The sequence below is a fragment of the Haliotis asinina genome, chromosome 13 (genome assembly GCF_037392515.1).
Source record: "Haliotis asinina isolate JCU_RB_2024 chromosome 13, JCU_Hal_asi_v2, whole genome shotgun sequence".
Lineage (NCBI taxonomy): Eukaryota > Metazoa > Mollusca > Gastropoda > Lepetellida > Haliotidae > Haliotis > Haliotis asinina.
Window position 1 is genome coordinate 28,614,189 of NC_090292.1, and position 17,115 is coordinate 28,631,303.

Genomic DNA, 17,115 nt, shown 5'->3' on the forward strand with positions numbered 1-17,115 from the left:
GGTAAACCATGCTTGTCATAAAAGGTAGCTCAGGGAATCAGTCAGTCAGACTTGCTTACTTGGTAGCATGCTCGATATCTCCAGGGTATATGTTCCGATGAATCTCCACTATACCCTGGATGCATCTACCGTTCCACCAATAAATTTTTTACCTCCCTTTGCTGGCTCTGCATTCTCACAGTAGCCAATCAGCTAAGCCACTGTTACAACACTGTTACAGTTTGCATTGTCAACAAAGATAGCGGTTGCAGCTGTAGTGGTTTGTTCGAAGTGCGACTCAAGTTTCAGAGGAAATCATACAGATAAATTGATAGGTCCAAAACTTTAAGAAAATATATGTAAGAACTCCATCAACCTCTGTCAGAGAACTCTGCATGATTTGTATTGCCAAGTTTAATCGGTTAGATAATTTAAAAAGCGAAAATGAGGTGTGATTGGTGCGCTCAACATCCCAGTGTAGACACCTAATTGGATAAAAAGCCAGCAAAGGGAGGTAGTAACTTTATCGTAGAGCCATAGATGCATCCAGGGTATAGTGGAGACTTATCGGAATGTATACTCTGGAGATATCAAGGATGACTTTATAGTCATATCCTAGTTGTGTAGATCGATGTTGTTGCTGTTGATCACTGTGTTGTCAGTCCAGGCTGGATTATTTTCCCCTGACATGAGGATATTGCTTTGATCTCCGTCCTTCCATCTGTCCGAGATGATGGGGACAGATTTTCTCAAAAACGCCATAGACAGAGAAAGCAAAATTAATATGTGTTTTTGACTTCAAAAACGGAAACATTTTACAGTTTGTTACACAGTTCTGGCCCTTGTCGTGTGTTTCTAGACTTAGTGCAAGGTAACCCAAACAGGGACAGATTTTCTCAGAAATAGATTCAGATAGGAAAATCAAATTAATATGTGTTTACATCACATGAATTCCTTGCCGCAGTTCAGGAACAGAGACTGGTACAATTTGTTACAGAGTTATGGCCCTTGTCATGCGTTTCTTGATTTAGTGCACAGTATTAGTAGGAACAGATTGCCCCATTATCGGTATAGAAATAAAATGTGTTTTCATGATACAAATGTTGTGGTGGAGTTTAAAAACAGGAACCAAATAGGAAGAGATATTGATGACAATGTTGACTTGTTTACAGATTATCCTAATGTACCTGGAATATTGCTGTGTGTGGTGTTGAACATCTATCATGCACTCTGCCCAACTTGGACTCTATCTTTCTCGGAACTTATGGTCCAAGTCTTCATTCATCAATAAAAGAAGTTTTTGTGTAATTTGGACTGCTGTCTAATTCATTCTTTTTAGTCAGTCCAAATTAGACAGGGTGCCCTGTACATGCTATTTCCACAAATAATGAAGGCTTCTCTGAGTTTTCCTGCCCAGTGTGAAAGGTTTCTTTGTTGGGCCTGTACAAGCTATACCCTGGGTTCAGGTTTGAATCCCTGATTGTGTTTTTTATTTGTCTGCACCATCTGTGAACGCAGGTTTTTCCCCAAAACCTTCATTGCTTAGTCGTTCCTTGTACCTCAACTGAGAAGCCATCATATTATTGTTCAAACGTCTTCAAACGTCTGAGTAATAATACTATTTTGTTTTTTCAGCAAAAGTTACCTGGATGGCTGAAAGGAAAATATTGTTTGAGTCTGAAATACAACAACGTACGCAGAGTGAGAAGGTCACATGGCAGCAGTTAGCCAATCAGAGGCTAGAGGAGGCAGTTAACACAGCTATTGACCAGGCTAAGGCTCAGTGGCTGAAGACTGAAGATACAAGTAACAGATACGAGGTAGGTTCAGTCTCCACAACACACAACAAAAATCTGTGATCAAGCAAGGAGTTCAGTGATAAACCCGAAACGCGGCATAAGATGTCACTCACCTCACCTCACCTCACCTCACCTCACCTCACCTCACCTTGCCTGACTCATACCACTCACCTCACCTATCTCTCACTCACTCACTCACCTCGCTAACTGACCTCACTCACCTCGCCTCACTAACTGACCTCACTCACATAACTCACTCACCTTCGCTCTATTACTCACCTCACTTAAAATGCGCTTAGTCACTCACCTTAACTCTATTACTCACCTCACTTACAATGCGGTCAGTCACTCACCTCACTCACCTTCACTTTATTACTCACCTGACTAAAAATGCACTCAGTCACTCACCTCACTCACTCGCTCAGATGTGACCCAGATTCTTGATTTGTTAACACTGATAGGTCTGATTAATCATAACAGTGACTCATTCACTCACTCACTCATAAGTGTAAGCTACTGAAATTGGCACAGGTTTCACTCCCCATGTATATTGTGTGAATCCTATTTCTGGTGTCCCCCATCATGATTTCGCTGGAATATTGCAGAAAGCTGCATAGAACTAAACTCACCCACTCGTTCAAGTCATCTCATATATCAACGTCACTAGCCCGTTTAGTCACTCATTCACTCACTCACCTTCTCCAGGCATCAAACTCGACTAGTCATCCTCATCACTAGCCCATTCAGTCACTTATTCACCTTCTTGCTGATACACTTACTCAACCACTTCACTCACTCACTCTCGTCATTGTAGGATCTGCTGGCATCTGCCAAAGCCAAATGGATGGCTGAATCTGATCAGAAGCTTGAGGAGACAGTCAAAGCAGCTGTGGAGAAGGCCAAACTGGACTGGGAGAAGACTGCTGCTGAACAGCACAAGGATGCAGTTGAAAGCCTGGTGAAAGAAAGGCTTAAAACAGAGAAAACCTTATGGCAGGTGGAAGCAGACGCACTCCACGAGGTGGACATCAAACATGCTGTGGAAAGCGCTTATCAGAAGTGGATGAGTGAACGAAGTGGAAGGGAATCAATGGATCCAGCTTTTCAGAATCGTCTTCAGGCTGAAAAACAGAAATGGCAGCTTGAGACAGACAGGAAGTTGCAGCTGGAGGTAAATCGGGTCATGGAGCGTGCTCAGAAGCAGGGTTTGTCTGAAGTAGAGAAGAAGAATTTAGTGGAGGAAGAGGTATCCAAGAGACTGGAGGTGAGTTGGTAAAATGTATCTGGTATGGAAATATTTGAGGTGATCGGAATTAAATAGGGCTGTGTATTGGCAAATGAGTTGTATTGCAGTATATTTCAATCCTTGTACCGGTATTGCAATATATTGGGAACTCTAATTGTGCATGTCAGTCCTAATTTCTACGTTGTTAGTCCCTAAAACATATATCTTGTGGATCTGATAACAGCAATTTCAAAGTTAGGTTGCATAGTCAGGGATTTTTTTTGTTATTCGATTTATAGAACAACAATATGTCATTTATTCATTGAATAGCAAAAGAAAATATTTGTTGTGAAAGTCTGTAGAATTGAATTGAAAACCAGAGATAATCACAGAAACTTCATCTATGTATTTTGTGTGATTTTCATCAATAATACCCAAGTATTCTTCCATATAACTTTCATTGTATCTACTGTGTGCAAATACAACCCATTGCAGAACGTTTCACTGGAAAATATGTTCAGCCTTTCCCAACACCCACTTTCTACTTTGCTGACTTCAATACTCAGTGACTTACAGTTTTCAGGTGATGTTAAAATAAACTTTTATATACACTGTCTCACCATTTGCAGGTGGAAGGACAGAACCTTGAATACTCACTGGCTCAATTTTGCAGGTTGAGTGAAATAAACTTCATTACTCACTAACTCATTGTTTGCAGGCTGAACGAGAAAAATGGAGAAAGGAGATGGAGGCACGGGTTTTGGCGGAGGTAGAGACGACGGTGAAGGCGGCTGAGACAGAGTGGCATCGTCAGGAGGAGGAAGAGAGGAAGAAGATGAAGGAGCTTTTGGAGGATGAGATTGGAGGAAGACTCCGACAGGAGGTGGGTGGTTGAAAATCATGTTAAAGGTATAGTCTGGTAGGCTTAAAGGCGGACTGATGGTTTGACCAACTGGGAAACTAATAAACATATAATACTCAATGAAATGCTGATCATAATCAAAATGTTTGCAGAATTTATGTCCTAAATATAGAAAAATTGTTTAAAAAACTATCATTAAAATTTCATCACACTTCAGTCTTTGTCATGGGGGAGGAATGCAGAGAAAGGCAACGCCAGAGGTTTGAGAATCAGGTGCACAAGCGCCAGTAACATAATTGATTCATCTACCTGTGCTGTCACCATCCGTTCTTGCACACCTGGCTGTCCCTCTCTTTGCATCCCTTTGTCTTTTTGATAGTCTTTCAAATTAAAAAGCTGAAAGGTCTTGATATGTAGGGACTCTCAACCTTTTTTCGGGTTAGCAGGAAAAAATCCTCTTGCCAGTCCTTCATGGCAACTAAAATAGTGTTCAGAATGACTTGAAACCAAAGTCACATAACTAAATAATGTACTTAACTGCAGCATGTTGTAGGATTGCGTAAGGGAGAACCTGAGAGTAGGTGCTGACTCATCCGCTGACTTTGTACTACAGAGTGTTCTATTATTGCAGATGAACAGAGCTGTAGAAGATGCTAGACAGGAGTGGGAAAATAAACATCTGTCCCAGCATGCAACACTCGCAGCTGGCCAATCAGCTGCTGAGGTCACAAGGTCTATCTTGGAGCAGGTATGTAAATACCTCATTGAGTATTAACAAATTTGTGGCACCATTGTGAATTCATGGGAAAGATATCTGCATTATTGTGTCACTGTTTCAGTGATTAGATCACCTGCTGTTTGTCAGTTTGTATTATGTATCTAATAATTTTGGTTTGTGAGTACTGTTCTTTTTCTTGTGGTGACATTAGTTGCTTTTCACAAAACTGCTGAATTCATCTCTCTGGACATTCATCTTTGGGTAAAACCCACCCAGAGACAACCTCCCTACCGTTGTGAGCAGAGAGTCCTACTGTTCTATAGTCCGTGTGGCTCAAATCAGACTGATGAATTGCAGTCTAGCTTGAAAAGTAATAAACATAACATACTCAATGAAACGCTGATCATAATCAGAACATCATACCAACTCTTTGAGGTTCTTTTTCCTTAAAATAAAAAAGTTGTTTAACGAACTGACCTGTGAAGGTCCGGGGTAGAATAGGCCTTCAGTAACCCATGCTTGCCATAAAAGGTGACTATGCTTGTCGTAAGAGGCGACTAACGGGATCAGGTCGTCAGGCTTGCTAACTTGGTTGACACATGTCATTGGTTCCCAACTGCATAGATTGATGCTCATGTTGTTGGTCACTGGATTGTCTGGTCGAGACTCGATAATTTACAGACTGACGCTAGTTGGAATACTGCTAAGTGCAGCTTAAAACTAAACTCACTCACTCACTGTTTAACAAACTATCATTAAAATATTGACACAGTTCACTATTTGTTACGAGAGAGGAGTGCAGAGAAAGGGACAGCCAGGTGTGCATCATTTGAAAAGATTATTGTGGTATGCTGATATACTACAATGATATACCACGAAGATATACTACAATGATATACCACTACAATGATATACCACGAAGATATACTACAATGATATACCACGAAGATATACTATGATGTATTCCATACTCATTATACTGTACAGAGTTGGGCTGTTTAAAATGATCAATAATCAGATATGTTGTCAAGAGGACAAATTATTATTGATTACCAATATGAAAATTGTGTTGTCGATAATGTCGTACATTTAGTTTTGTGACAGAAAAAAAATGTTCTGCAGATAACCCATACAAAAACATGTCCCCATTCACAATGGATGTAAAAAATATTGAGAACTTGCAGACATTTTTGGCGTTTTTTTTTTCAAAGTTACACCTCCGATGTTTATCGATAATCACTCAATATTTAGGTAATGATTATCGGTCTCTATGGTAGCTTCTATATTAATAGTACAGTCCTAGTACAGTCCATACAGGGCTTCAAAAATCCTGTTGCCCGAAGCCTGGGACAAGTCAGTTTTCATTACAGGCAGTCAGATAATGGTATCTTACTTCTCCCTTGACTACTGGACAGTTCCACTTATGGTTTCAAACTGCAAATAAAGTTGGATTTCATTTCATATCTGGTCATAATGGAGCTGTAATGAGTATTAAATGTCGCAGTAATAATAAAGCAGAGCTATCGTTCTTGGAAATTTATCACTCCTCGATAAATGGTCCAGTAAACGTTACCATCAAATATTGTGTCATGAAATCAGGGCAAGTTGAAAATTAGTCAGAACAAGTTACTTTCTTGAAGTCACTTGCCCTGTTTAAAACAAATTTGGAACCCCTGCCATATGAACTTGTTCTCTCGAACCAGGAGGTGGCGACACTGAAGCTGGAGAAGACCCGCCTAGTGAATGAGCTGAAGGAAAAGGAGTCCACTTGGCTCCAGGACAAACAGACGCTCATCAGTCAGAAGGAGGCGGAGAGACGGCAGGCCGTTAAGGAGGTGGCGGAACAGTGCGAGAGGGACTACAAGGCATTCATGGAGGAACACCAGAACACCCTCACTGAGGCCCTGCGGAATAGCCGACAGCAGCAAGATGTCATGGAACAAGAGAAGGTAGGTACTGAAGGGCAAGGTTACAGTCGAAGGTTACATTCCTATCAAAAACAAACCATGAAGGTCCAGGGTAGAATAGGCCTTCAGCTGCCCATGCTTGCTACAAAAGGCGACTATGCTTGTCATAAGAGGCGACTAACGGGATTGGGTGGTCATGCCCGCTGACTTGGTTGACATATGTCATCGGTTCCCTATTGAGTAGATCGATGCTTATGTCGTTGATCACTGGATTGTCTGGTCCAGTCATGGTTATTTACAGACCACCGCTTTTTTACTGGAAAAATTAAAAGTCACAGATACAATGGCATGTGTGAACCAAGTCAGCCTTGGGCCTATGGTTTGTAAACCAAGTCAGCCAGCCTGACCAACAGATCCTGTTCATCGCCTCTTATGACAAGTTTGGGTTGTTGAAGAACAGTTCTAACCGGGATCATCACGTTTGTACTAGTGAGAGCACTAATTATTGATATGAGGAGGATGTCCAAAACTGCAGCCTTTTGGGTTGCAGGAATTTGTGATTGCGATTTAAATTCAGATTCATCCTGATTATCTTTTGATAATTGTACAAAATTGTGTTTGACTTTTTCAACCACCAGAGGGAGCTGCAGGAGCGTATTGAAGAGCTGACAGACAGGAAGTCACGGGAGCTGCAGATGGGTCAAGGTGACTTGTCAACCAGTATCACCGTTGATGGGGACCTGGAGGTAAGCCAGGATGATGACCTTCGTCAGAATATGATATTCACTGGAAGCAAATACGAGTTACACTTCTGTTTCCACATGACTGAACATGTAGGCCATGTTGGTCACAAGAAATTGGTAATATTGTGTACGACTGTTACAATTCACTCCTATATTCAGTTAATGGAATAATCTTCTTTGAATGCAATTCGTGATCAGCAGAACCGATATTTTGTTAATGTGTTCCTGAATATATTAAAAGATACATCAAAGTTGTGGTTGATATTTTTTTGTTCGTTTCCCAATATTCCTCATATGTATCAGGACTTTTAACAGATGTTAACCTACTTGCCTAATATAACCAATATGAACCCTAGATGCACCAGCCAAATTCTATTTGATAAATTATTCGTTTCCCAATATTCCTCATATGTATCAGGGCTCAATTTAAGAGATGTTAACCTACTTGCCTAATATAACCAAATATGAACCCTAGTTGCAGCAGCCAAATTCCAGTTGCACTGCTTTCATTGCACTACTACGGAAATATTCTGTTGAATTATTCAAAGTTAGAAGAAAAATTAGCTGACATGCTTAAAATGTCCGATTTATTTCTAAAAAATTACTTGCACCTGGTGCAGATAACTAGGTAGGACTTTGTAATATTGCATCAGTGCATGTAACAAAGCACTGAATCAAGCACTGTGTATCGTAATTGACTGAGTGATTGAGTATAGTGTTACTCCGCTTTTACCAATATTCCAACAATATCACAGCAGGGGACTCCAGAAATATATTGTGCCCATGTGTTGTGATGAGCAAATGCTGTAACCACGAGGCTACCCCACTGCCTTTTGTTTAGTGAAATAAATTCTTTCAAAATTAGGTCCTATTAATAGAGAAACATTTTCCAATCCACGTTTCTGAATGTTGAGAAGATTTGATTATACACTGAAATATACAACCTCAATGTTTTCAGACCTCTATTTTGGAACAAGAAAGAGAAATATGGCAGAAACAGACAGACAAATTAAAAAAGTCTATTAAGTGTCGGGACTCGCTTCTCAAGCAGGCAGATGAGCATATGTCTCAGGAAGTTGAGAAGTTACGAGAGGAGCTTGAAGCTGCTTACCAGCAACAGTTGGAGATGGAGGTACACAAACTACAGGATCAATACCAGTCAGAACTTAATCATTCTCTGCCTACAGGCGAACATGAAATTGGAAAGATTCAAGTTCAGATTCAGAAAATGGCTGAAAATTTTGAAAAAGAAAGGGCTTCATATGTTCGTAAAATTGAACACCTGGAAGATCAACTGGCAGAAAAATCTCAGCAGCTTATTGACTTGGAGCAGGAACAAGAACAGGAGATGAAAGAGGAATATAAGAAAGAGCTTAACCGTCTGCTACAAGAAAAGAATACTCTGATAGAAAAACTTGCATCAAAACAGTCAGAATTGGATGAACAATTGAAGGAAAATGATAAATTACTCAACTCTGTGAAAAAAATGGAATCGGCTTACAAAAATGACATGAAATCCCAGAAAGAGAAGTTCGAAAATATTAATAATCGTCTCCAAAAATCTGAAAAATCATTGCAGGAAGTCATCAAAAAGAATTATCTTGAAAAAGACGAGTTGAAAAATGCTCTGAGTGAAAGTGAATCTGCCATGAGGAATTTGACACAAAAAATGATGGAACATCAGAAGACCAACACGATGACAGTGGAGGCAATGAAGAAACAACACAAGCTGGAGAAGAAGGAGTTGTTGAGGCAGCTGAAGAAAAGGAGTGACCGCACGATGACCAGCACACCAGTACAGGTCAGTTTTAGGGTTCAAAATCCAAGCATCTGTGACAATCCACCTCAAAATCGGTCTTCAGTCATCATGCTAGTTGTAAGAGGTGACTAACTTGATCAGGTGGTCAGGCTAGATGACTTAGTTGACGCATGTAATCGTATCCCAACTGCTTAGACCGATGCTCATGATGTTGATCACAGGATTGTCTGTCCTAACTCGATCATCTACAGATTGCCGCCATAAAGCTGTAATATTGCAGTCTGGCATTAAACAACAAACAAATCCAATCAAATAAACATTCAGTATGAAAGTCATACGAGACTAACCGAACTGTTTTCACAAATGTGATTGTTTTGCAATCCCACACTACGCGATCAAAGGCCACAGTGTGATAGGTATTAGTATATTCATGTTTAGGTCAAATCACATGGAAACTTGGTGACTGAGGCATGTTGTACCGTGTTCTTTATCATTATCAGCAGGCGATGTTTTGTATGTTTCATTAACTTTTGCTCCACTTAAAGTATGAACACATCAACAGAGACATCCACCACAAATGGGATTCACTGATGGTGCTAGTGCTGTAACAGTGCATTGAACTGTCAATCGATTGCAATCGTTGAGTCTCCATTAGCAATTCTCCATTAGCAATTCAATGAAAAGACTGTTAATTCATCAACAATAAATGTGACTATCTACAGTTTAGTATTTGACTTCCATTGATAAATGTGGAAAGCAAAATACAGGAAGTTAAGAGTTATCTGCCAATGTTAACACTCATGGCATGCAATTTAGAGTTTGAGATTGTGAATAACTATACGTCTATGTTTTAACTGTTTACTTGATCTCGATTTCGAGATAGTTGAAAAGAGACTGAAACTTCAAATTGTTTTATATGACAAAAATGTTATGGATGTCAACTTTCACAACGTTTCTGAGCTATTCCTTGCCCCTTCGTCAGGTGGATGAAAAATGTTACGGATGTCAACTTTTTTATTGTTTTCACGTTTCTGAGCTATTCCTTGCCCCTTCGTCAGGTGGATGAAAAATGTTGTGGATGTCACCTTCTTCTTTATTGTTTTCACAACGTTTCTGGGCTATTCTGGATGATATTAGAATACCGACTTCTAAATGCCTCTCAAGAACCTCTTCAAATTGTTTTGATCTGGATTTCGAGATAGTTGAAAAGAGACTGAAACTTCAAATTGTTTTTGTAAACTTAGCATTTATTAGGGAAATGACTTCAAATGAGAAAAATGAAACACTATTACAGTGTTATTGCAATAGTTGGTCGCAACAGGCTGTTACTACTGCAGTAGTATGTTGCAATAGATTATCACTAATTTTTTTAATCGGCACGACTTCGATGTTCAGATGTAAACAAACTACAGGGGCATGACTTGTGACGCTCTCCTAGAGTGACTATCTTTTCCTAAAAACATAAACTATTGCCCCGACAACACCTCATACCTAAACGCATTCAACACGGGTGGTCAAAGATGGATAAGTATAAAAATGTAATAGTAGAAACTAAAAACAAATCTCAACGAGATGGGTGCTTCTTCCAACGACGCCATGTTTTGCTGCGTGAGTTTCCGCTCGCGACCGAAAAATCTCCGAAGATGGCCGATCGTGTTTCCAGTATTACCGACATTGCTTCCGATAGGGCCGATGTGTTTCTGTTATTACCGCTAAATTACCGATATCACTGCAATTGTTTCGCGAGTGGGCTGCGTTTGTTTACATTTGAGATGCAATTCCTTCAAGTTTGCTGTAATTCCTTCAATTACTTAGGGGGGCCTGAACAAGTTAGAATCTCAAATATTTGACTGTTTTTGTGTTTTTTCAGACAGAAGAATCGGGCGATATGATGTTGGACCTGAGATCTCAATACTTGGACACGGTTAACAAAATTAGAGGTGAGTTATCAGATCTTGAATATCATACTTGATGTATTTAGCACCTCAGGCACTTATCTTATAAAAATTCAAAAGGGGGATAAACCAAGAAAGGGTTGTGGTGGTAATTTGGAAGAGAATTAAATGACACAAAACCGTCAATCAATAGGTATTGCATGGCACATCCTGTTTCAGTTCCTATGTTGTGTTTTTGTTCTGTTGTTGAGCACATTATAGTAAATATGTCAACTTTGGTACAGTTACTTATGAGGACAGAATACAGTTTACATTCTGTGCATATCATTGCGATGCTCCCCATACATTTCTGAACTCATCCAAGAATACAAACCTGAGAGATCTGTATTTTCCTGTAGCCAGTACCTTTTGAAGATTCTGTCAGCTTGTACATCATTTGACAAGGACAGTTTTGAAGTCTCAGTCTGTTTCAGTGTGTCATTGGCCTTCCCAAAAAGCTATTGGCATATCTGACAAGTTTAGACTGACAGATTTTGTCCCAAGGAGGCGTTTTCTCTGTGTGAGCATGATTGTTCATTTGAGCTAGATTGGGACAGTTATGCCCTCTACTTTCGCAGTTTTCCTATAGTGTCCCTTTTTTATATTTTTTCTCATCAGTAATGACAAATTATGCATGGTTATTATTCATGGGCCTAATTTTTTCAGAGGATGTCATGCAGCATATTACCCAAACAAACCTGCGAGCTGCCGACACTGTCCGTACTGGCATCACTCGGGAGAAGCAGGTCACGGTAACTCAGTTGAAGCGATTCTACCGAGTCAGCATTCATAAAATTCTACAGAATGAACTTATTGGGTAAGAAAACTTTAAAATTGAAATAATTACTGTTTCACAAACCACTCTCTTGAGACATTGTCAGAATAGTCCATGCCTTTCATAAGAACTGATGACAATTCATTGGTTTAGAGTGATTACAATAAATCTCCTTTCTGACACAAACTGTCCTGAAGGCTGGTTCGATTTTTACCATAGCCCTTTTCTGCCTTTGCTAAGATGCTGTTTGACTGGTTTGTTGTTTTACGCCACATTCAGCAATATTTCAGTCATATGGTATCGAGTGTAAATTATTGAGTCTGGACCAGACAATCTAGTGATCAGTCTCAAAGGTTACCTGACCTCCCATAAGGTTTTGTTGACTCAGTAGTGGAGTGTAACGAAAAGTACTGAGGATAAGTTTACTTAGACTGTATTTCAGCCATATGCTATCAGAATGTAAATTATCGAGTCTGGACCAGACAGTCCAGTGATCAACAGCATGATCATCCAACTACAACATCGGGATACAATGGCATGTGTCAACCATGTAAATGAGTCTGATGACCACTTGTAACCCGCATCTTCATGGATACTTTGCTGAGAAGACACAGTGAGATTATCTCAAACACCACTTATGTAGTGGGACTGTTTCATGTACAGGGCCATATCCTATTCTCGTGGTAAACACGTTTTCTGCCGAAATTGCCAATGCATGATACTTAACGATTCTTTACATCACTCACCGGAAACTAGGAACTGGCCCAAGTCAGTAAATGATCAAAATTTTGCAATGTAACGAATATTCGTGAGTTTTTACCAACTTGGAAAAATGATAGCTTTTTCCCACCCTTTCCGATTCCTTACACTTATAACGAGACACCTCGACAAGTCAGTGGCAGATGACCTTGTTTTTCATCAAGCTCAAGAGTGGTAGTACACCTGATTGATCAAACAGTTGATAGATGCATATGTTAGAGGGAGAGTGTCTTCATTTAAAAACAACTAGCATTCATACGAAAAGAACTGTTTTTTTTTCAGCCAATATCTGTAAGTAGCGCGAGAATAGGAAACACCAGTATAATTGACATCACAGTGTTTGTCACAGAACACTCGGGTTTTGTTGCCCACATGGGTACCATGTATGAAGTGTATTTTTAGTGTTTCTTGCTTGCATCTTGCTTAAATGAAAGTGGCATAAAACCTCACAAGTCAAACCTGTTTTGAGCGGTATACCATGGAATGCATCACTGTGTGATCACAGAAAATTATTCTGATCTGAGCATGGCACATTTGGATAGCATTTGTTACAGCATTTGCTTGTTGTGTAGAAGATGTAGGTATAATTCCTCATATGAGTACAATATGTGAATCCCATGTGTGTGTACCTCAACATATTATTGGAAAAGAGTCATAAAACCATGATTCCTCACTCAGGTGACACTGACGTGGACACTGAAAAGTAGTGGGACCCATGAAGATCCCGGCATAGAATAGGCCTTCAGTAACCCATGCTTGCCATAAAAGGCGACTATGCTTGTCGTAAGAGGCGTTTAATGGGATCGGGAGGTCAGACTCACTGACTTGGTTGACACATGTCATCGGTTCCCAATTGTGCAGATCGATGCTCATGCTGTTGATCACTGGATTGTCTGGTCGAGACTCGATTATTTAGAGACGGCCACCATTTAGCTGGAATACTGCTGAGTGCGGCGTAAAACACAACTCACTCACTGGAAAGTAGTGGTGAATACCCATGTGCAGTTGCCTAGGGAGTATTCTAAGTTGTATATTTGTATTCAGAATGTGTGTATGTTGTTCAAGTTATGTCAGTGATTATATTTGGTGTGCTTCAATAGTTTAGGGATGAATAGATGAAAATATATTGATTAATTGAATTTCAGGTCTGACAGGCAAAAAAACTAATGACAGAAAGGTTTCTTTACATCAGTAGCTTTGGTAATGGTTTTAGTATGTGTAGACCTGTCCTTAGTCTCTGAGTGGATTTTATTGGCTAATTGCCACCGTCACTGTAATTTTGTTGCTGACCATTTCATCAAAATGGTATATCTAATTTTGTGTTTGTTCATGTTTAGACAAACTTTGAAATAGCAATTGATTGTATGTTGTGTGTTTAGAATGTGAAATAGATGATGAATGTCTTAACTTACAAAAAATTGTAGCTTGTGTGCGTCCACTTTTTTTTTAATTACAAAAGAACTTTCCCAAAAGAAATGCTAAAATTCTAAACTTAGAAAATGAAACATGACATGGTTTTATATTCATTAGCTCATGCTTATTTTCAAAAGATTTTCTTCTTTTATACATAATTAGGTAGGGTTTTAAGGCATGCTGAGAAAGATTTCAGATAAAGGGACAGAAGTAGTTAAATTTAAAGACCTACCAACAAGTTCAAGAAAAAGTTGAAATGTATTGAAACAAGAAATTCCAAAAATCATTGAATATATATTTCTTTTAATATTTTGGAATACAGAGGAATAACTTCATACTTTCTTGTTTGTTCAACAGGGCAGACCTGGAAGGGAAACTGGCAGCCATTGATCAGGCCCTTGAAGCAATGTCCATCAGTCTCAGCAGTTCAAGGTCAAACACTCCTGACCAAGAGGTCAAGGCCACAGACCTGTCGCAGGCCAAGAGTTCAAATTCTTCAATATCCCTTGATGTGTCAAGTACCAGCAACCTGACTCCTCGCAGTGAAAGCAGCATTACAAGCTCAGGGTCCTCATGTCAGAATTTCCAAGTGACCTTGACCCAAGCTAATCACTCATCAGGGAATCCTGGGACAGCAAGTGATGTAAAACAGAATTCTAAAATGGTGCCAAAGAATGGAAAGGATGTGTTCCCGCGTCCATCTAAAAATCTATCTCTCTTTGATCGTAACGGATCACGTATTTTGATAACACCTTCACCGGTTGAATCAGATCGTGAAACAAGAGAGCCACTTCCAGTTTCATATGGAAAAGACGATGCAAGGTCATTCAGACCAGTGGATCCTCCTGAGAGACGCACCTCAACAAGGCCCAAGTTTGGACAAGGTACAGTTCAGACAGGAAAAACATCCGAAGCTAAACCCAGAGAACTGAATAGTTACGGAAAATTATACGACAATGATGGCTTCAGGAGACCAAGAGAGCCTGTCCCAAAGAGAAACACAAATGGTCATACTATAGGTATAAGTTCTCACCGTGGTCAAAGCACACATGGTTCTCAAAGCAAAGATGCTGGATCTCATCAAGCCCGTATCTCAGAGGCTGGTTCCCATCGAGCCCATGAGAGAAATACTAGTTCCCATCGAGCTCATAGCATAGACGCTGGTGCTAATCGAGTCCATGTCAGAGACACTGGTTCTCATCAAGAACCTCACCTTATCAGAGATTCCTCTCTGCCTCCATCAGTGTCAAAGAGACGTCCACAAATGTCCCTACTTCGACGCAGCATGGAGGATGAATTTTCAACGCCGAAACCCTTACAACAATTTTCATACAAAGGTATGAGCAAAGCTCAGTCTGAGATGGCCTTGAACATGTTAGCCGACTTTGACGATAACCAGGAGGAAAGGCAGCAGGTGATGGAAAGTACTGGAAAATCTCCTGTTCAGATCAAGTATAAATACACCCCTCTGCGACAAAGTCTGCAAGCAGGATCGCCATCCACTAGTTTAATCTCCAACCACAGTTTATCTGAGGGAGATTTGAGAATAGCAGAAACCGATGAACCAGTGCTTAACTTTCAGTCCCTGGGATTAGGGAAACCGTCTCCCCGTAAATTCAACCCTGTGCCCGAAAGACTGGAAAGTGAGAGTGGATATCACACTCCAAAAAAGTCGCCCAAGAATTTGTTTGGGAGCAAAATGGCCCGTTCTCTTGAGAATTTGTCAGTTCTGGGTTTGACTCTTGAAGAACAGTCTCTTGAAGAAGAATTTGCTCCCTTAGCATCACTGAAATCGGACAAGGACACAAGTAGTTTCCGAGCATTTGAGCGTGTGGGAGAGTTTCCAGCTCAGTTGGAGAAGGGGAGACAAGCCAGAGATACAAAGTCCGGTGAAAGGAGACAGCTAAAGGAGAAACAGTCAGATATGATTTCAGCATCCAACCAAACTAAAGGCTTTTCTGAGGGTGGTGATCATTTGAACAGTAACCAATCAGAATCAAGAAGTACATCTCGAGCAAGTGGGGCCCACAGTTACCGAGATTTTCACAAGGGGAGGCAACTCCAATCGTCACGAGACCATGATTCTGGCAGAGAGAGTTTTCACCTGTTAACTCCACCTGTTAATGTTTCACTGCGTGTTGCAAAGACTCACTTGTTTGAAAAATAATTATAATTTATGTCTTTGATATTCAGATCTTGGACAGTGCTCAGAATGATGCATGTTGATGGTTTGTAAATAGAGAATATTTATTTAACTCTTGTTCACCATACTTCTTTTGTTTTCATAAATCATAAATTCTGTTCATCATATTCCAACTCTATTACCGAAAACAAGAGAGATCCAGCATCAGGCTGATTAGAGTGTCTCCAGTACATGACACAACAATAGTGGGTACTCATTAGTAACACAAACATCATTCCACTTTGGATACAAATTAAATTATTTCTAATATGGCTGAAATATTGTAAAATGTAAAACATATTCATGTTTGTAAAAAGAAATCATGTTTCTACCTACCAGAGACAAAAGGTACACCATAGAATAATATGAATATGTATATGATCATTTAGAATACAAAGTCTGTTGATCACAATCTGTGTCATATTTAGCAATGTTTTAAATGAGCTGTTGACTCTTGGTCTCACTCGTAGTCTATTTTGGGGATAAAACTGTCTGGATTATGCCTCACCCTGGACTAACCAACAAAGTGGCCATATCTGTCCCTGATGCATTTAAGACTGAACAGGAGCGGGAACAGAAATATTTGAACATATGTTGATGTATTTTTGCCTTGTGACCCATCATAATTGTGTCTTGGCTTCTCAAACTTCAGAATAGGCCTTCAGCAGCCCATGCTTGCCATAAAAGGCGACTATTCTTGTCATGAGAGTGATTAAAGGGATTGGTTGGTCAGGCTCACTGACTCGATTAACATATGTCATCTGTTCCCAAATGTACAGATCGATGCTCATGCTGTTGATCACTATATTGTCTGGTCCAGACTCAATTATTTATAGACCGTCACCATATAGCTGGAATATTACTGAGTGCGGTGTAAAACTCATCTTGCTCTCGCATTCAAACTACAGTGCGATGGCTGTCAGCTATCTGCGAGTCATGCAAGGTCTATCTCCATTGTGACAGGGGCATTACCATTGTGACATCATGTAAGTCAATATAAGGTCATACATCTAGCAGTATTACACTAGTGTACTATTGGCGTAAAAATATTACACTGCAG

General features: G+C 39.9%; 1 protein-coding gene across 1 annotated transcript in view; it reads left to right on the forward strand.

Moving 5' to 3' along the window:
* Nucleotides 1-16,040, forward strand: part of LOC137259491 (centrosomal protein of 152 kDa-like) — a 57,905-nt gene extending 41,865 nt beyond the window's left edge. Inside the window, exons 18-27 of the mRNA XM_067797133.1 lie at nt 1,615-1,799; nt 2,593-3,042; nt 3,722-3,886; nt 4,497-4,613; nt 6,287-6,532; nt 7,129-7,236; nt 8,192-9,034; nt 10,863-10,932; nt 11,593-11,743; nt 14,231-16,040. Of these exons, the coding sequence (XP_067653234.1) occupies nt 1,615-1,799; nt 2,593-3,042; nt 3,722-3,886; nt 4,497-4,613; nt 6,287-6,532; nt 7,129-7,236; nt 8,192-9,034; nt 10,863-10,932; nt 11,593-11,743; nt 14,231-16,040 (4,145 nt within the window). The remainder of the gene's footprint in view (nt 1-1,614; nt 1,800-2,592; nt 3,043-3,721; nt 3,887-4,496; nt 4,614-6,286; nt 6,533-7,128; nt 7,237-8,191; nt 9,035-10,862; nt 10,933-11,592; nt 11,744-14,230) is intronic.
* The last annotated feature ends 1,075 nt before the right edge of the window (nt 16,041-17,115 follow it).